This window comes from Gymnoscopelus microlampas (assembly GCF_963454915.1).
Source record: "Gymnoscopelus microlampas genome assembly, chromosome: 10".
Classification (NCBI taxonomy): domain Eukaryota; kingdom Metazoa; phylum Chordata; class Actinopteri; order Myctophiformes; family Myctophidae; genus Gymnoscopelus; species Gymnoscopelus microlampas.
Window position 1 is genome coordinate 19,296,324 of NC_139947.1, and position 20,758 is coordinate 19,317,081.

Consider the following 20,758-nt stretch of genomic DNA (forward strand, 5'->3'; position numbering starts at 1 on the left):
TAGACATTAGTGCAAGAAGAGTATCAGTGCATGTACATGAATCACACAAAGTGCTTCCTGTATGTATCTTATCCGGAAATGCATTATAAAAATCCATCCGTTCTCACAGACAACCGGTTGAGCGCGTTGTCGTTGTCGGAGGGTCTGCCTGTGGTCAGCCTTGCTGTGGACAACGTTCACCTGGAGCACGGTGTCGTCTACGAGTACGTCAGCACCGCCGGCATCAAGAGCCATGTCCTGGAGAAGATGGTGCAACCCAAAGGCTGCTTCAGTATCGCTGCTAAGGTCCCATTTTGACTTTTTGTTTTGTCAGATTTATGCTGCGTTCAAGACGACTCATAACTTTTTAGTTAACTGCGTAAACCCTGTTGACCGGATAACTTGTTTTGCCCCTATTTTTCCCTCTACACTAAATCTCTGATAATCTTATAATGATTAAATTCTAATTTCTGACCTAAAATTCTGAATTGGCTCTTTTTCTCTTTCTTTTTTTTTGCCTTGAATGCAGCATTAGCTTTTTGCCATAATCAGTCCTTCTTTTCCTAGTTTGGGTACTGTATAATGTGTATTGTGGTGGAATTCAGTTCACCACTGAAGAATGATAACTTTGCCGTATCATATCAGCATTGGTAAGCTACTGTAGCAGTCAGTCTATGCTTACCAAGTTGTTCCTGTCTTCTCAGATCCTGGAGGCATTTGCTAGTGATGACAGCCATTTTGTCCAGAACTGCAGCCAGCTGATCTCGCAGAGCGACCGCGTGGTGTCCATGCCCCAGTACGAGTTCAGACAAATCTGTGACACCAAACTGGAAAGCGTCAGACGGCGCATCAGCAGCTACAAGCAGGTACTGTATAACGTTACTGTCGAGTGGGAACCTTGTATGTCGAAAATTTTAACTTCTCTCGACTTTTGCATTGCACATTCCTCTCAAAGGGTTTTTAAAAAAGAACTCATCATTTTCATCCAAAAGAGGTTCAAGGTTTAAGTGTGAGGACCAAGCACCACTCTAAATACAGACAATGAATTTACAACCATAGCAAGAGTAAGTGTCACAGCAGTACTGAAATTATTTCCCATGTCAACCATATAAGAACATTCTGCATAATAATTGCCAACTTGCTGGTTCTCAGCCAACTGCACATGCATATCTCTTATTGTTTATGGCAGGGGTCTTCAACAGGGGGTCTGGGACCCCTAGGGGGTCCTCAGAGTTACAACATAGGGGTCTTCAAATCTTTGTGTGATTGGAACCTTTTTTTCTTTTCTTTTTTGCATTATTTTGGGCAAAGAGGTTTGGTGTAGAGGGAAAAAAAAGAAGACAGAGTACAAAGCCAATGGTCAGGTTTACTTAGTAATGAGGTTTTAAGTGGTTAATGTCTGAAAATACATATTAACATTAATCCAACATATTAAAAGAAAAGATAATTCAACAAACCAAAAAACATGAATTTACACAACAGTGATGATAGTGCTGCCAATCAAGTTGATGAAGCTATCTATGCAATGTATGAAAAAGTTTAAACCGCAGCACAATTTTATACAATATGTAGTGAGGGGTCCCTGCTTCATATCTCTCTCAGCTAAGGGGTCCTTGGCCTGAAAAACGTTGAAGACGCCTGGGTTTATGGTTTATGTTCTACTCAGGGGTGATATTATGGACAGAAACTCATGTATGTACTTTCTGTCTGAGAAGCGGACGTGAAGGAATCTCATAGCGTGGCTCAATCACCTTCATCACCACCAACCAACATGTGTTTAAATCCTGTGTTCTCAACAACCAAGTACGGTCGTAGACGCGCTGCTATGAAAACGTCATTGGCTTTAGTTTTTGCTTTGGCCCGAAGTCCCGAACTGAAACATGACTTGCTTTATGGCTTAGCGTACTGTCTGTGTAGGTCCTGTTTCTTATGGAGCACTGATTATGCCCTTATTATAAACATCATGTCTAAACATGGATTTGGAGTTCCACATGCAAAACAAGTCTGTGTTGTAATTATTTTACACTTGGATGAGTACACAGCTGTAATGAACCGAATGACCTGTACGGATTCAGGTCGGTATGAATATCTGTCTGTCTGTCAGCACCGTTTAATGGACTAGTCAACTGGTCACTCACATCCCTATTCTAAAGAGTTAACCAGGCTTGGGTTGAACTACATACTATGTCCAGTTCACCATCATTGTATGTCCTTCTTTTGTCCCAGTTTGCTGTTGAGCTGAGGAGCAAGGCATGGCCCACCTTCAGGCAGGCTGGTACATGCCCTCACCCTCTGGGCTTCATGGACTTTGTACCTACCAACTGCCACATGAACCTGATGCAGGTCTCGTACCCAAAGAGCACCACCTCCGCTGGCAGAACCTTCAACATCCGCTTTGGCCGGAAGAATTCCTTCTATGGCCTGGACCCTGATCAAGGTAAACACGCCTGCTCACTTGCTAGGCCCCAAATACAATCCTTGTTCCGCTGCTCTCCTCTCTTCTCCTGCTGTCCATGCGTTTTTGTAGAGATGTCCGATATTATCGCTAGCCCCGATATTATTGGCTGATATTAACATAAAACTTTAATATCGGAAAATGTCAGTATCTGTTTTTATTTATTAGTTCAACTGCTGTTGGCATTTCTGAGCCTGCTTGAACGCAGCATGAGCCGTTATCCGGTGCACGATTGATGACTTCGTCACTTTTTCATGTTTTAGGTCCTCTTATTTTGCACAGAGAATGTTTGCATTTGGAAAGCCTTGTTGCTTTTATGAATGCATGGGGCATCACAATAAAATTAGGCATAATGTGTTAATTCCACAACCAGGAGATATGTGATGTTGTTACCTGACATTGGTTTTGGGGGGAAAAGCCTGCATATATCGGTATCGGTTAATATCCGAAATGAAGAGTTGGACAATATCGGAAAAATCGGATATCGGCCAAATAAAAAGCCAATATCGGACATCCCTGCATTTTTGCTTTCGATATCCCCATTTCTGTGTCCACAAATAATATAGTTTTGCTCCCCTGATAGCTGCTCCAAAGAAGCCTTTTTATTCACATTTATGTATTATGCTGCAGCCTTTGTCAATTTACTGTTTGCCGCTTGTGTTGGTGACTGAATGTTAACTTTGTCTCTATTTCCACCTATTGGTGGCCTATAGACTATACACATCTGACCAGCCCAGGCACAGAAGGCCAGGTCGGATGTTAAGTCATCTTTATACCGTCTTTATGAAGTATTTTATATTATATTGTTACCCTTTTTGTTACTTAGTGTTAGTACTTATCTGACAACGGAATTTCCTCCGGGATTAAAAAAGATGATTAAAATCTGGTGTTTTGCCAATTATTTGGGGGCCCACTTGCAAACCCATCACAGCCAGTGGGCCCTTTACACGGGTTGCGAATCGCTGGCTTACTGTAAGTGGTTACATTTCACAGCGAAGGAAAGGGAATGGTGCTCCGTTTTCCCCTCATTAGCCGCGCTGTCTCACGGCAACTCCGTGCCATTCAGTCTCCACTAGCCCGTGGCTAATGCTCTGCGGCGGGACTGCGTTACGTCACCATTGATAAGGCATTGTGTTGAGTGGAACACTGTTAACGACAGAGTTTAAATATTTTGACGAAACTGGGAAAGCTCACATGAATACATATCAGCGAAGAGGGTAGCATGTCCCACTAATAATTACTTGCTGACAGATATCTCATTTTCACACACACACACACACACACACACACACACACACACACACACACACACACACACACACACACACACACACACACATGCACGCATGCACACACACACACACACACACATACACAACACACATAGAAAGGGTGCTGCGTGTTTCAGCTGGTCGAGCATTTATAAGTGCAAATTACACCAGAAGTCAAGGTCGGATATCTGCTTCCCACAGCTGAGCTGCCTGTCGTCACACTAATTAATGCAGCTCCATGCAGTGGACAACAAATGTATGTAGTCAGCTAATAGCATCATATCCAGTAGGCTATAGTCTCGCATTGCCAGACGATGAGATCCATGCCTGCTGATGTTACCGATTTTAGATGGTGACATCTACATTCAATGTAGATGCTGAAACAGTGGAGAAGTGCAGTTATTGCAGTTATTTTTTTTAATCTTCAAATTGCTTTTCACCCAGTTTGCTTTCAACCAGTCTCTAGTTTAGCGAAGCAGAATCCGCATTCTTTGCATTCATTTGTTTTCCCAAAGAGCGACCGTGGGACCTGTTTCACATTTCAGCTTTCTGTTGCCTATTGGTAAAATGTCGTGGTCATTTTTACTATCGCAGCGCTTTCTTGTTGAAAATCTGTTACTTTTGCTTAGCGACGCGGTCATCCAGGGGAATGGAAGCTGGCCCTAACTAGAACCCAACTGATGCCGATCCCGATTTTGGAGAGTCCTAGACCGCAGATTACCAATGTGTTGACCGATATTTTGTAAAAAACGCAAAATCTTGAAATCAATTTGAAAATCGTAGTTAAAGTTTCTATTTGAAAACATTGAACTTATTATCAAACAAATACATACCTAAGCTTCTCCATCTCCCCCTCTGTCTTCCCACAGCAAACCTGAACCCCATGTCCCACACCCAGCACTGTGTGACCAGCATGGGAGCGCCTTCCTGGCACTGCACTGGCCTGGAGGGGGAGGAGCTAGACGGAGAGGAAGGGGAGGGGCTTATAGAGGATGGGCGAGGAGGCCACGGGGAAGGGGGGCTGAGTCACCTGCTCAAACAGGAGGACATGGAGAGTCAAGACGCCTACATTCATCTGTACAGTCGCCTGGATGTGGCCGTGCGGGAGATGAGGCAGTACGTCGCGCAGATCGATGTGTAAGTGTCTACAACAGCCATTCTCAACCTTTTATAAAAAAAAAAAATGTAAATGCTATCTTTTGTTAGTTTTTATTACACAATACTAACCTTTTCAATCCTGCACTTGACAAATAACTCAAAGTATAACAAAACTAAAGCTAACGCTAAAACGAATAAAAACTAACTAAAGCTATTATCATTTTCAAAAATAGAAACTAATAAAAACTAGCAAATCCGCTAATTAAAAACGTATTGAAACTAACTGAATTAGAAAAATATATTCAAAACGAACTTAAACTGAAATGAAAAATCCAAAACTCTTATAACCTTGCAGGGGATACAATACATTGGTTATAGGGATTTCATTTCGGTTAACCTAACTGACTGACTGAACGTTTTTCACATGACATCTTTATGCATTTATTTGTCTAGACTCCTATCGTCCATCACGGAGCCCACACAGCCCCAAGGAGGGGAGGGAGGGGAGCCCCCGGCCTACGAGGCCAGCCAGCCCCCCTCCGTGGCCCCCTGCGACGAGTGCTGTGACCAGGACAAAGTGGAGCACGGCGGCATCAAGAGGGTATGCTTCAAGGTGAACGAGGACGACCAGGAGGACTCTGGTCACGACACCATGAGCTACAGAGACTCGTACAGGTGACTGTCTACCACTTTCACTCCCCGGGGTCCCAAAATATCACCTAGATATGTATGGTAAATACAAAAAAACATGACCAAGAGTCTAAAAGCCCTGTATAGATGCTGTACTGCTTTTACACCCAACCTGACCCAAGTGAATGAATGAACCCATTGCCATCCTTACAGTGTAAAATAACATGACTGCCAAATAGAGTTAAATACAATTGTCACTTGTAAGTGGAACTCAACTAACAAGCAACATTGAAATATATTGATATTCTGGACAACTACCCCATACAAATTGAAATAGCAATTGTTAATAGAATAGAATAGCTTGCATAGAATCTGCATAGTTTGGTGAATACATCTTACTTTTACCAATAAAAACACTTATCACAGTATAAATAGCATGTAATTACTTCTGCAAAATGTTGTGGAATTACTTTGTTAGAAGAACCCTGTAATGCACCAATTAAAAACATTAATTACAGTATAAATAGCATGTAATTAGTAATATCACAGGCTGCGAAGTGCAGTGGGCCTACTTTTTTCTTGAACTACCCTTACATGTACAGATAAAAACATAAATTACAGCCTAAATATAATGTAATTACTACAGGCTAAAAATGAAGTTGGCCAACTCTTTCAAACTACCCTAAAATTGAGATGAAAAACAAAAAACAAAAAAATACAGTATGACTAATGTTGGTCAACACATAACCCACTCTGAACACCAGGCTGACTTACTGTAGGCCCTCTAAACATTTGTATCGACTGAAAATTATGTTATATAATATAATATTGATTATTACATTCACAGGAATAGGCATTAACTGAGTGCACAGTCAATTATTTCCCCCCTAATTACATCACTGTATCAAGTCATTCCATGACATTCATGGCAGCATATTTAGCAAAAAAAACTTGTGACACATTGTGAGCTTGTAGATCAGTTATTTTTCAAGCCTGACCAAGGCCAGATTTTTTTTCCCGATACCGATTTGTTGAATATATCGATTTTTTGACTCGATATATTGTCAGAAAAAAAGTTTCCAAATCAATTTGAAAAGCTTTCTTAAATCATTATACAATGGGGAGGCTGCAGCCAAATGCTATGACTATTTAGGGATCTTTGCCATAGAAATGTTTGGGAACTCCTGCTACTATGGAGGAACTCCCTTTTGTATACAAGTGTAAAGTTCTCTGCCTTCAGACGCTGTGTTGTTGTTACAGTAGCTTGTAAATCATAGACACTCTCGTGCGCTGAAACATAAATGAGCCTCCCAAGGCTCTCATTCAGGCTTCCATGTGGGCATTTCAACCATAGGACTGGGGGCTGGAAACGTCACCAAATAATGTTTGGGTCCGACTCATTCACTTTCCCGTCGGACACACACTGTCATCTGCATTTCATTAAGCTCCACCCTCCACCACCACCACCCAGCGAGACAGAGGTACCGGTCGTTGGAGTGGAGCTCTGGTGTATAATCCAGCTCAACGACTGGGCTGGGCCTCTCCGCACACTCTGTCATTATCTCTCTACGCACTACAACTAACCCATCAAAATGGACACACATACTGTAAGCATATGTGCAATATATGGTATGCAAATATAGCCTTGTTGTTTGTCTGTCGGCACTGGTTCTGAGTGAAAGTAGCAAATACCACGATGTAGAAATACTGTGTTTGCGAGTAAAAGTCCTGTATTCAAAATTGTACTTGAGTAAAAGTACATAAGTATTGGCAAAATATACTTAAAGTAGCAAAAGTAAATGTATTCATTGTGTCAGAACTTTTATCAAAAGTTTTCAAAATGTGTCAGAATCTTTTGAAAATATCAGATCTACAAGCTCACAACAGCTCTGCGATGCGTTGTGAGCTTGTAGATGTGCTGTCTTCGAATAGTCTTAGTATTAAATTGGGCTTAATTGGTTAATTCTGTTTTGTAATCATACTCTTTAAGTCAACAAAGTAACTAATTAAGATATTCAAATGATTGTAGTGAGTAAAAAAAAAGTACAATCTTTGCCTCTGAGATGTAGTGGAGTAGAAGTATAAAGTATTGAAAAGTAGAAAAACTGTGAGTTGAAAAGTGCTCTTAAGTACAGTAATGTATTTAGTTACTTTACACCACAGACTGTGAGTGCACTGTACAACATGCACCCACACACAAACAGCCAGGTTATCCCTCGTGAAAGCACTCCCTGCACTAATTTAACAATGTCAGACGGAGGACATTACGGAGGAATGCAAAGGTGTGGTCCAACGTTCAGAAGTTCTGAAATTTCCTGCTGTGTCCTGCGGGGGAGGTCTATGAGAAGAGGATCAAATGAACGTTTAAAAATCAAATCAATCTGTTTTCTCGTGGGGGGGGGGGGGGGGGGGGGTGCGTGTGTGCGTGCGTGCGTGCGTGCGTGCGTGTGTGCGTGCGTGCATTGTTATACTTGTGAGGGTCAAATGTCCCCATACGTAAGTAACAAGTTGAATGTAAGAAATAGAAATTGTGAGAGAATTGGTTATTTTATGGTTAAAAAATATTGTAAGTGTTAGATTTACAATTAGGAAAAGATTTGGATTAGGATTATGATTAGGCATTTAGAGGTTAGGTTAAGGGGTTGGGGTTAGAGTTATGCCTGATTTATACTTCGGTGCAGTGTCGCACACAGGAAAATAGCCTATCTACAAGCTCACAATGCATCTCAGCGTGACAGGAACTGTATTGAGGTCCTGTCGTGTGTGTGTGTGTCTGTGTGTGAGTGCGCTTGCCTGTGAGAGGGCAGTAAGGGAGCAAAATAACGTCAAATACAGGAATGATATTAGGAAGAAGGAAAGAGGGGGAAAGGGAAGTATGCAAGGTTTGTGTTTGTGTTCAGTCACGTGTTGCTGTCTGATGATTACATAACGGGTCTAACTCTAGACATGCACAGGAGTGTTAAGGTGTATTAAGGGTTGAACCCTTTATTGACAATGAATTCAAAAGGATAAAAGCACACAAAAAAGCCTGAAGCCTTGTTTTCACTGTGGTCCTTTGGGGGAGCGGATGCAGGGGGCGACAACACAAAAACAAGACAAAACAATAAAAGAACATTTAAATTCATACCAACCGGTATAAATAAGACTATAATACTTCTCCCACCTGAACCCCGGTCAGATCCCACCTACGCACAGATACTGCAAGTCATTCCCTCTCTCTCCTGCCTTTTCTGTCTCTCTGTCTCTATATGTGAAAAAAATCTATCAGTCTGTATGTCTGTCTGTCTCAGCCCAGCGTAATAAAAATGGTAAATGGTGCATTTATATAGCGCTTTTATCCAAAGTGCTTTACATAGATTGTGCATAACAGCTTGGGAACACAAAGATGTGCTTGTCTTTCAGACATAAATCATAAATCTTCACACAAGGTGTGACAAGGTGAGGTACGAATGCCTGTTATTATTATTTAACAACATGAACCCTAGCATCCCTATTCGGGGGGGTAAACATTGGGTGAAAATACAAGATCTACAAGATCACAATGTATCGCAACGCAATTAGTGTAGAGCGAGAATGGGAGGGGGCCCGGGGGACTCTGGTCAACTAACTATACAGTGTTTATGTGGTTAAGACACATTTTGAGCAAATATGTCTGTATGTTTACGTTTATTGGAATGTGACGCAGCTGCATGTTAACAATATTTCACTGAGGGACTTTTACTTCACTTTGGTGTCGCATAAATCACAAGTCAGAAGAGTTATTTGACTGCATAATTACAAGATCCAAATTCTCTCTGTGGTTGGAAGGGAACTCTTGGCCTGTTATTGAACCTTATCAAGGTTCAAGGTTTTTGTGTTTTTGTGTTTTTTCATTTGGCACATGCACTAGTTTACAATCCAGCAGTGGCAACATTGCAGCCAGTGAAATTCTTTGTACTTAGAGCCTCCTATGCAGTGTGGACACAAAAAAAAGAAATTATGCAATAGGGAGATCAAACATAATCAACATAATGAAGTAAAATGGAATAAAATAAATAAGAATCTAATGAAAACCTGTACAGTCTATCCTGGGTATTGTCATTGTCAGGAAGAAACCTTTTATCATCATAATGTTCCTTACTTTTTTTCCTCTTTTTTTTTCATAAATGACTGCCCTATTTTATCATTTTAATGCTATATTTGAAAATGTGTGAAAAAACGTACACATTCAAAATAATATACATTAAAATGTTTCACCTGTAATGAAATTCCCAAAATAGGGACCCTAGGTAGATAATTTTAAATAGAATAGAATATAGAATTTGCGTCTGTATTGGGAAAGAGTGCAGACAATGTACTGACAGAGTAAACATTGATGCATAGCTTTCTGTACAGTTGTATATATTGCAAGTTTACTTGTCACCAAATCCCAAGGCACACCTGGACGTGTCTCATGGCACACCAGTGTGCCTTGTGTAAAGGTCCTTCATGGCTTGTGTGTCTGTCTGTCTGTGTGTATGTCTGTGTGTATGTCTTGCAGTGAATGCAACAGCAACAGAGATTCAGTCTTGTCCTACACCAGTGTGCGAAGCAACAGCTCTTACCTGGGGAGTGATGAGATGGGCTCAGGTAAGGAATCATTTTAGTGACATTTACATTACATTTATAGTAGTGGCTGTGAGCTGGTGAATAGGGATCTGTCTCTCTAGAGCAGCGGTAGCTGTCACGTTGTGCTTGTGACGTAGGCTATCAGAAACAGCTGTGCCTGTGAGCCACAGTGCAGAGAACGCGGCTTAGCTTGGCCACTGCCAGGCTCAGAGGAACGTGAAGAAACCAAAGTAGTGGTCAATTTTCCTGTCTCGTTTTGAGATGCAGAGATGATAGCAGTGTATAGTATAACACCCCAACTTGTCCATATTTTGGACTTAAAGTGAATGGAGAAGGCGAGCCAGTACCATCAGCAGCTCCGTTTGGACATGAACACGAACACCTTTTTATTTATTTTTTATTTAAATTTTTATCCCACGATTTTGTAACCCTTTTTTTTCACCCGGTGCCAATTTTCTAAGTGATCCTGGGCGCTACACTCCCCCCACCAGTCTAGGGAGCCCAGGGCCGAGCTCATGCCTCCTTCAATGCATGAGAGCCAACTGACCTTCTTGTCACGTGACAGGGGGGAGTTTCCCCGGTTGGACGTAGTGCGTGGAAGGAACACGTTATTCCAACCAGTTCCCTTCCCCTCCATCAGGCGCCCCGGCTGTCATGGGGGTGGCGGTATAGCGACCAGGATTACTACATGTTTTTGTGAGGATATTAACTACCCTAGGAGACACGGGGAGAACATGCAAACTCCACACAATAGTAAATGCATAGCCGCAAGCAACTTAAATGCTATTAATGCTATCTGCATCCAAGTTGCAATACCCTCCATTGACAGCCCATTAATGAAACGGAAAAGTCCTGATTGTATTAAACCAACCCAATATTGCACCTGTACGGACATGCTTGGGTTATTATCCTCTTTGTCTCTGTCAAGTCTTTGTCTCATAAAGATCTACCGTTGTCATTTTATAAGCAACTTCATGTCAATAAACTCACACTAATGTGTTTGAGTTTGGAAGCACTCGTTTTCAATGACTCAATGGTCCTCCTGCATTATATGCAATTTCGAAACAAGTGGAACGCAGGGCGTTGAGTGATTTCCAAATGAGCTCTTCCCATCTCAAACACTACTGTACATACACAAATCGCTGCATGGAGTTTATTGACAGAAAGTTGTTCATAACATGATGACGGTGGAGAGTTTAGCGTGGTTTAATACAATCAGATAGGAGATCATAGTACTTTTCTGTTTCATGAATTGGCTTTCAATGGAGGGTATTGAAACTTAAATGCAGATAACTTAAAAGTAAATGATAATCTCACCAGCACCCATGCATACGTATAGTAGCCTACTACCGTATATGAGTCTGGACAGACAGGGACGTAAACTGAAACTGTTTGGCAGAAGCATACTGTACAACCGTAATGCAGTATTTCTAGTATATTTTAATTAGTTGTTCTTATCCAGAGCACCGTAACAGTAGAGTAAATGAATATTGACATTCTACTCAAGTCCTCAATGGCAAAGTAAAAAAAAGATTCCGGTGAACCAGAATCCAATGAATGTCATTTCAGTGTCATGTGAAAAAGTCAACTGTAACCAGCAAACAAACAATGCATCCCTCTAACTCTTTGTTTGGTGAACCACATAGACTGTACCGGACACACAAACCAATAACACAATTGTGATATAAAATGTAATAAGCCAGTGCTCTAGTGGTGGGTGGTCCGTTAGCTAGAGGATTCTACACCATCCAAACAAGATCTTGCATTTCACTGCTTGTACCTGAATGAGTTGTGACTAATAAACTACCTTGATTCTTGAAATGTAAATGTTAGCCTTTTATTTGATTCAAAGCTAATTTCAAGCAAAAGTACATCTTGGTTGTATAACTTCTCATCTTGCATAGTTTTGTTTGCTCATATTTGTTTTATTCTTTTTACTTCGTTGTTTAGTGCTTCTGTATTATTCAGACGTTTCATCACTTATTCATTGACTCTGTCACTGGGCTTCTAGGGGACGAGTTACCTTGTGACATGAGGATCTCCTCAGATAAACAGGATAAACTGCATGGATGCCTGGAACACCTTTTCAACCAGGTAAAAACTCACCAGCAACCTGGTATTGTTCAAGATTCAAGATTTGTATTATTATTTTATACTGTATGTGAGGACTCAATAGTTCATTGAAATTCATTGGTTTTGGTTCCTTGGTAGCAATGCTGTCATGGGATGTGTTGTAAAAAACACAAACACACAAACACATGAGGGCGTTACCATGGTGATGAGTTATCTGGTGCTGTCATCTACAGTATCTTCTGGTTAGCATCCTGGTTTTCTCCCTCGACCTCACTCAATTCTCACATAGCCAGACAATTAGAGATCTCTGCCTACTGATACGTATGTCTTGTGACAAGTGTATATGGGCTAGAACAGCAGCAAGAATGGCCGCAGACAAACCTACTGTACTGCTTTGAAAACCAATCCTGGTTCCATTCCAGTATGGGACTACAAAGCAGTAATTCTTCACATTTCCAAATTGTTTTTAGCTCATTCATTGAATTTAGGCGTGGATCTCTGATTGTTTGGCTACTTAAGGCTATCACTCATTTTGCCTGATACTTGGATGTGCGCCGTGTGGTGCACCGGAAAAAGCAGAGCTACAAGCTCACAGTGCGTTATGCTGCAATGCATTGTGCGCTTGTAGATCAGCTTGTTCGGTGCACAACACCGGCACTCAACTAAGTAAACATAAATCACCCGTGCGTCTCTCTGGTTTTCTGTCTTTCTGACATACACATGCATAACTGATATGCAGTCAGTTTTCTCAGTTCAGGACACCCATCCACCTCCTCTAGCCAGCATTCAATTCCCTTTGGCCCAAAAGACTTCCTCTGTGTTTGACTCCTGTAGCTTCCCTGCGTGCTAATTGCCTCTTTAACATGTTGTTTGTTCTGACTGCAGCCAGAAGCCATTTGGGATGTAGTGAGGTAGTCAGAATGCGGGTGCACGTCTGTGTGCGTTTGACAGGAAACTAAGGAAGGCGGTGGTTTTAACCACATGAACCATAATGTCCCTATTCTGTGGCAAAAATAGTACATGAGCTATTTTTGGTGAAGATATTTGGTGTAGAGGAAAAAAGGACGGGGTATTCGGGTCAATTAAGTGTATAGGGTTTAAGTGGTTAACCGCTTTCAACCTGGTGTTCCTTTTTGGGTATGTCATCTGCAATGTTTTTAAATAGCAGACCTACAAGCTCACAAAGTGTCGCATGCAGCGCTTTTTGAGCTTGTACATCGGCTATTTCTGCCACGTGATGCGGGCGTATGATCAAGTATAAATCAGACTTACGTGTGTGTGTGTGTGTGTGTGTGTGCGTGTGCGCGCGCAGGTGGATTCCATCAACTGTTTACTCAAAGGTCCTGTCATGACCAAGGCCTGTGAGGAAACCAAACACTTTGATCCCGAACACAGTCAGCCAGGTACGCATGCACACACTCATGCACGTGCACACACGCAAACTCACACTCACACACACACACACACACACACACACACACACACACACACACACACACGTATGTTTGTATTACTATACTTGAGAGGACATCAACATTGTAGCGCCGCAATATTATAAATGTCATTTTCACCCTATTTTTTGGGAGGGAGAGCGAGTGCATTCTCCGGTAGCGGCGTCGCCGGTAACTGCTGACAACAGCCGCGGCAGTGTTTCCTAATCCGCGGCACCGCCGCACAAACCGGCAGCGGACCGGCAGTAGGCCTGCGTCGGCCGATGTTGCCGAAGTTATCCTTGTGTGTTGTGGCACTCCAAAATAAAGAATGCAGGACTGTTGTTAATTAATGGTTGTGACAGGCCTCTGATAACTGATGGGCACATTGATTGAAGCACATTAACACATCAATTTCAACTGGATTTGAATCGTCGAGTCAATTTGATCTTTAACTACTTGTACTTTTTTTATTGTAGCTTACGTTTTTATGAACAGAGGAGTGTTCAACAGTTGGACTTTCCACCATTAAGTTATTTTTTATTTGTTATGTTCCTTTAATTACTCCATACCTCTTCATTGATTTAGTTTCAGCACCGAGGTTGTGGACAGCTCTATTAAAATGCAAGTTATTGCGGTGGGGATGTGTGCTTTTCGGCGACTTAATATTCATGGATTCGTGTTTAGCTCACCTTGGTGGAGTGCTTACTCGTCTAAGATATTCTACAATACACATGTATATATATATATATATAGAGAGAGAGAGAGACAGAGAGACAGAGAGGCCCTGCTTCTCAAGCAAAAATACAGGAGATTCATCACTTTCTATGAGGACATTATACATTTTAATAAATAAATGTTAGCGGCACACAACATTTATAAAGGTAATGGGTCGCACTCAGAGTGGCAAGAGTGTGTTTCCTCTTTTATTATTTTGTCAAATAAACAAACGTTCCGGCTATCCAGCCTTCGTCAGTGTCAGCATAGATTGAATTTAGGCATAGTGGCTCTGCTCATTTCTGTTTGATGTGTGCAATTTGTATTGGACATGCATCAAACGGGGATTAGAACCGTCGGCCCATGGTGTTCCTGCAAATCTCTTTTCAGGGGAGTGTTGCATAGTGACTTTTTGCCTTATTAGGACAGACTCGCCAGGCGCACTTGGAAAATCTTGGAAAATCCCTTTTTACCTGTGCTGTGCGCTTTTTTAAATGCTCTGGACGGACGGGTGCTACCAATGTCCCAGGTGAGGCCAATATTTGCTGACCAATGAAAGACTAACTTAATTGTTATGATTATTATTATTATTATTACTACTACACTACACTGCAATAGTAACTAGGCTTTGTGTGTCTGAAGTGAGAATACATCCAGCGGGTGCGCACACTGGATTAATACTCACAATATACCCCTCCCTCCCCCGTTGTAATATAAATTCACTAAAGGAAGATAAAATGAAAATAATGTGATGATAATGATTATAATACAATACACATGGGACGTTATACAAGCATTACATTATAGCGTTTTAATATTATTTCCACGGGCAAAAGATATGCTTTGTATTGAGGTTCCAGTAGGCATGTAGTGGAGTACTGTTGACTCAAACATTGGGCTGTCTGATCAATCATGCGAGAAGGCTCGCTGGCTGTCCCTCAATCATTCACTGTTTGTCAGTATAATAATAATAGAGGAACTAGCTAAATGTGCTTGCTTGCCCAACCATCTTATACTAACTAGCCCTGGACTTTTATTATATATACCATATATACCGGTCTCGGCAAGCGCCATTGAGAGAGAGTTATAGAGGGGTCGTTATACAAGCATACATTATTATGAGTTAGTATACCATTTTTTATTATAGGCTATTCTACTGGTTCTTCCTAAATCCGAAAACCTCACATGCACCAATTGAGTGAGTTTTATTAACATGGGCCATAACTAGGCTATTTAAGCAGTCACGCCTCAAACATTGGGCTGACCGATAGTATAATAGCTATATATAGGCCTAGCTCCTATAATAGCTGAGTCGAATCATTGGGGGGGGGGGGGGGGGGGGGGGGGGGGGGGGTTAATATTATTTCCGCAGGCTGCTTGTTTTAATATTAAATTATTATTTATTATTTATTTATACATTATTATGAGTGACACCTGGGGGGGGGGGGGGTTGACACACGTGGATAACTTCGGCAACAGTGGCCGGCGCAGGCCTACTGCCTTTCCACTGCCAGTCCGTGTGGCAGTGCCGCGGATTAGTCCGGGAGCGCGCTGCGTTGCTGCGGCAGTTGCCGGTCTCGGCAAGCGCCATTGAGAGAGAGTTATAGAGGGGTCGTTATACAAGCATACATTATTATGAGTTACTATTATGGGGGGGTTTATGACACAGGCGGTAACTTCGGGGTTTTGATATTATTTCCATGGGCAAAAATGACGTGACTGCTTGTTTTAATATTCAATTATTATTTATTTATACATTATTATGAGTGACACCTGGGGCGTGGGGGGGGATAAGCGGGGATAACTTCGGCAACAGCAGATAACTTCGGCAACAGCAGGCCTACTGCCGCGGACGAGGAAACACTGCCGCGGCTGTTGTCGGCAGTTACCGGCGACGCCGCGTCTGACGCCACTGCCGGAGAATGCACTCGCTCCTTCAGTTTTTTGGTGCCCTTTTTAACCCTATCCCTGAAGCCTGAATTAGACTTGCATGGGAGTGTCACACGTGTCACTATTTTTTGTAGATCGGCTATTTTCAGTTCACAACACTACGAATAAATCGGGCTTAACTCCAACCCTAACCCCTAAACCTAACCTCTAAATGTCTAATCCCAACCCTAACCCCAACCATGAATCTTTTCCTAATTGTAAGCCTAACACTATTTTTTTCACCATAAAACAACCATTTTTCTTGTGAGGACCAGGAAAATGTTCCTCACAATATCTGTTACTAAAATTCCACTATACTTTTGGGGACATAATGGCCCTCACAAGTATGGGAACACACACACACACACACACACACACACACACACACACACACACACACACACACACACACACACACACACACACACACACACACACACACACCCATACACACAAACACAGACACATGCTCAAGCAGTGTGGGATATATGTGAACAGAGTTCCGGCACAATGAGGATTGGACGGCAGGTTGTCGCTCCATCATCCACAAGAACATCCAGGAGGACCCTTGGAACCTTCCCATTTCCATCTTGACTCTGGTGGACAACTTACAGAGATTTGTGGATGGTTAGTGAAAAAATGTAAAACACACTCGCACACACTCACGCATTATGCACACACCTATTGTGATATTGTCACTGTCGGGCTGAAAACGTGTATGTATTTTTGAAAAGTAGTACGAGCTTGTGGCTAAATGATAAAAGTTACTGTTTTGGCCATACAATTTTCCCACCCGACAGTGACAATGTAATTCCTAATGTCTTGTTTCTACCTCTTCAGATGGAAAGAACCAACTTCTGCTGGCTCTGCTCAAGTGCACAGGTACGTCGGTCTGAATGATGTGTCTGTATGTCACTCTGAATGATGGTTGTACATCACGTTGTTTGAATAGTTTGTCTGTATGTCACTCTGTCTTGAATGATGTGTCTGTATGTCACTCTGAATCCTCACTGGCAGGCGAGCCGCGAACAGCAGTGGCAACACAGAAATGTGTGGGGAGGGTTAATTGGCATAAAGACTAAATTGGGAGAAAAAAAAGGGGTGAAAATAATTGCCTACTCTAAATCAAATTTAAAAAAAGAGGAGGAGAAAAAAGGACTACATCCTGGACTTTTGTCTATAGGGGCATGGTTGATTAACCACTTAAACCCTGTATAATTAGTTGACCGGTGACCCCCAGGGCTAATACTACTCTATGGCAGCTCCTTTGTTCCCTCTTCACCAAATCTCTTATCTACAAGCTCAAGCTCGCAAGCTTGTGTTGAGCTATTTTCGTCGAATGTTCGCCCCCAGAATAGGGACGCTAGTTAACATGTGGTTAAGTGTGCATTGCACACAGTAAATCCCTTACAGGTCAGATTTTATACTGTCAGAGTTAATCACCACTTAGGGTTTTACTGCGTACAAAACAAGGAACCGTGCAGGAAACACTTTAACATGTGCAGAGTAGCATGTCGTTACCATCGGCTATAAACCTTGTATCTCCTTATTCTAACTTTTTACGGTTTTGTACATGGACATACAGTACAAAGTTTCCACCCGACAGCAACGATATTGTGGTAGTTAATGGGTGCTCATATGGTGGTAGTTAATGGGTGCTTATATGGTGGTAGTTAATGGGTGCTCATATGGTGGTAGCTAATGGGTGCCAGTGTTAATTTTGACAGCAAATTCTGATTTAGTCTTTTGAATAACACACCCTTTAGTTTTAGTACTATTTAGTCATCTGAAATTGTTTAGTCTTAGTCGACTAAATATCAAAAATATTAGTCTTTTAGTCTTTGTCTTAGTCAACAAAATGAACACTGATGGGTGCTCATAGTGGTAGTTAATGGGTGCTCATAGTGGTAGTTAATGGGTGCTCATATGGTGGTAGTTAATGGGTACTCATATGGTGGTAGTTAATGGGTGCTATCCTCTTCGGGGCTCCAGGCTAATAGAACATAATGGACCTTGGGGCCATGTCTGCATAGAATGCAAAGGTTGCGATCTCCTCGTCACGCACTGTAGGGTCTTAGAGTTGACATGTACAGTAGATGGGTATATGATGAGATTACACTCCGGTGATGAAGTCTAGACAAACCGACTGCGAAGCGGATGCAGGTGAGATGAGAAATGGAGAGCCTGATTTATAGCTGTCATTTGACAGTGTTGCATGATGACAATAGCATGAGACAGCTAATGGTTAATTTGACAGTGTTGCATGATGACAATAGCATGAGACAGCTAATGGTTAATCAGACAAATTGAAATATACTCGATTATAAAAATCGAATAGATTTTTTTCACGTTGATTCGTGGATATATATATTGTTTTTTAATTATCCCCCAAAACACACTTCTCGATGATTCAATTAATCGATAGAATAATCTCCAAGAAGATAATTGATAGTAGCAGCCCTACACAAGCCACACCCCATCCCTCTTTCAAACCCTTCCTCACCGTCTCTTCCTTTCCGTTTTCTCTTCCCCCGTCCCTCTCTCCATGTCACCCCCCCCCCCCCCCCCACCCCCCCAACCCCCCAACCCCCACAGACACGTCTCTCCAGTTGCGGCGAGATGTGATCTTCTGCCAGGCGGCGACGGGCGCCCTGTGCACGCTGGCCGAGCAGCTGCTGACGGCGCTGCGCGGGCGTTTCAACAACGCCGGCGAGTACCAGGAGGACGGCAAGGAGACCAGCCGCAAGTGGCTGGAGCAGATCTCCGTCATCGGGGTCCTGCTGCACTTCCAGACCACGCTGTCACTGCACGTGGTGAGGGACACACATCTGGCTAAAGCCTTATTCATATTTCGTCCCACAACGGAGTTGCAGAGCGAAAATATTTTCGGTCGGTGGCGCCATCGTACAATGGAGCATAAATTAGGCATGACACTTTCTATGAAGCCCATGTCTGTATAATGTGTTATCATGCCCAGAATTGGGATGCTATGGTTCATGTGGTTAAAAGAAGATATGCTTACTGGTGATAATTTAAAGTTTTGATTAGTGTTATAAAGTATTGTGTGTATTTATAAGTGCTTATAACTATAATTGTAGTGTTCGAAACAGATCATAATGCATTGTTTATAATTGATTATAGACATGGGCTTCATAGGAAGTATACATCAACTATCATCAGTCCTTTTGAGCAAGGCATTAAAGTTATATTTTGAATAGCTCTATATTCCGATAGTACTCATTGCTATAGAGTGTTTGTTCAATAACAGGAGTCTCCATTTCTCTCCAGCTCTTTATTAATCTCTCAAGGCAGATTCAGCTTAGTTTTGCTGATGGGTTCCCAGATTGGCTCTTTTTTAAACAGAAAATGCATTTTCAGGTCGGTATACCAATTCTATCCAATCAGGAGAGAGAACTCGGACAGGATACAGATTAAACGTGAAATTGGAAGTGATGACACACAGAAATGAGACTATTACTGAACAAACACTCTACAGCAATGATTATTTTAACAAAGACATTAACAAAATATCTCACTTACCCTACCTTTAACCACTTAAAAGCTACACTTCATTGTACGTTAATAGTGAAAATATCTACAAGCTCACAAAGTATCGCGTTTCAACACGTGGTTCGCCTATTTCAGCCTAATGTTCGCCTATTATGAGATGCCCAGAATATGAATGAATGAATGAATTATTTTATTTAAGTGTCATGCCACCTCGTGGCCCATCCCTCATGGGCCAGAATATGTTCCTGTGAAAAAAATAAGTAACACAAAGTGTTCATTTACAGTAATTCTGAGAGTGTACAAATGTATTGTACACTCTTAAATTAACACTCATAAGAGCTCTTTTCGTCTCTCTCCTCTTGTAGAAGGAAGAAAGGACCATGCTGGAGGACACCAAAGCAGCTCTGTTGGATCTGGATAAAATCTCAGTGTTCTTCAGACCACTAGTGAATGAATATATAGTTGCAAGTAAGAGACTAAAGTAACAAATATTTTTTTGTTGAGTCCCATTCAAACTGTTTGAATGTTTGTTTGTTTTTTGTAAATGAATGCCCTACTTTGTCATAAAATAATACCACACAGAAGTAGCAAAAATATCAGATCTACAAGCTCACATCGCGGTGAGTGGTTAATTCTGTCTGTGGGTTTTATAAACATTTAACCAATGAAAACTATTTAAAAAGACTGGCTAAATTGGAACGTAGGTTCTTTTTTTATAATTTCCTGGAACTTAACGGTATGACACATATTGTAGGTACACGGTTTCCCGCCGCCCGACAGTGATGATATACTACAGTATGTAGCCCCCACATTGAAAACCTGTGCTGTAAGCCAATGCTGGCGATGCAGTAGGAGCTCAACATTAAATAACAGTTCCATTACGTGACGCATGCTACTGTTGGTGTTGAAGTTCTATCGGTCATTTTATAAATTGGATTTTCCATGTTTTCTAATGGAAACAATAAGCAACGTCATACAGGCTCCATAAATCATCTTGTACGAGTCATTGCCCTTGGCTTCCTACCTAGTTTACATGACAATGGGTACGAGGGCTTCATCACCTGGCTATTTCCGTCTTT

At 41.7% G+C, this 20,758-nt stretch overlaps 1 protein-coding gene across 1 annotated transcript in view; it reads left to right on the forward strand.

Annotated features, from left to right (window-relative positions):
* Positions 1–20,758, forward strand: part of prex1 (phosphatidylinositol-3,4,5-trisphosphate-dependent Rac exchange factor 1) — a 112,950-nt gene that overhangs the window by 82,231 nt on the left and 9,961 nt on the right. Inside the window, exons 22-33 of the mRNA XM_084070293.1 lie at positions 110–285; positions 684–845; positions 2,206–2,416; positions 4,575–4,842; positions 5,257–5,478; positions 9,953–10,041; positions 12,032–12,114; positions 13,406–13,496; positions 16,668–16,796; positions 17,010–17,051; positions 18,765–18,982; positions 20,045–20,147. Coding sequence (XP_083926419.1) covers positions 110–285; positions 684–845; positions 2,206–2,416; positions 4,575–4,842; positions 5,257–5,478; positions 9,953–10,041; positions 12,032–12,114; positions 13,406–13,496; positions 16,668–16,796; positions 17,010–17,051; positions 18,765–18,982; positions 20,045–20,147 — 1,794 coding nt within the window. The remainder of the gene's footprint in view (positions 1–109; positions 286–683; positions 846–2,205; positions 2,417–4,574; positions 4,843–5,256; positions 5,479–9,952; positions 10,042–12,031; positions 12,115–13,405; positions 13,497–16,667; positions 16,797–17,009; positions 17,052–18,764; positions 18,983–20,044; positions 20,148–20,758) is intronic.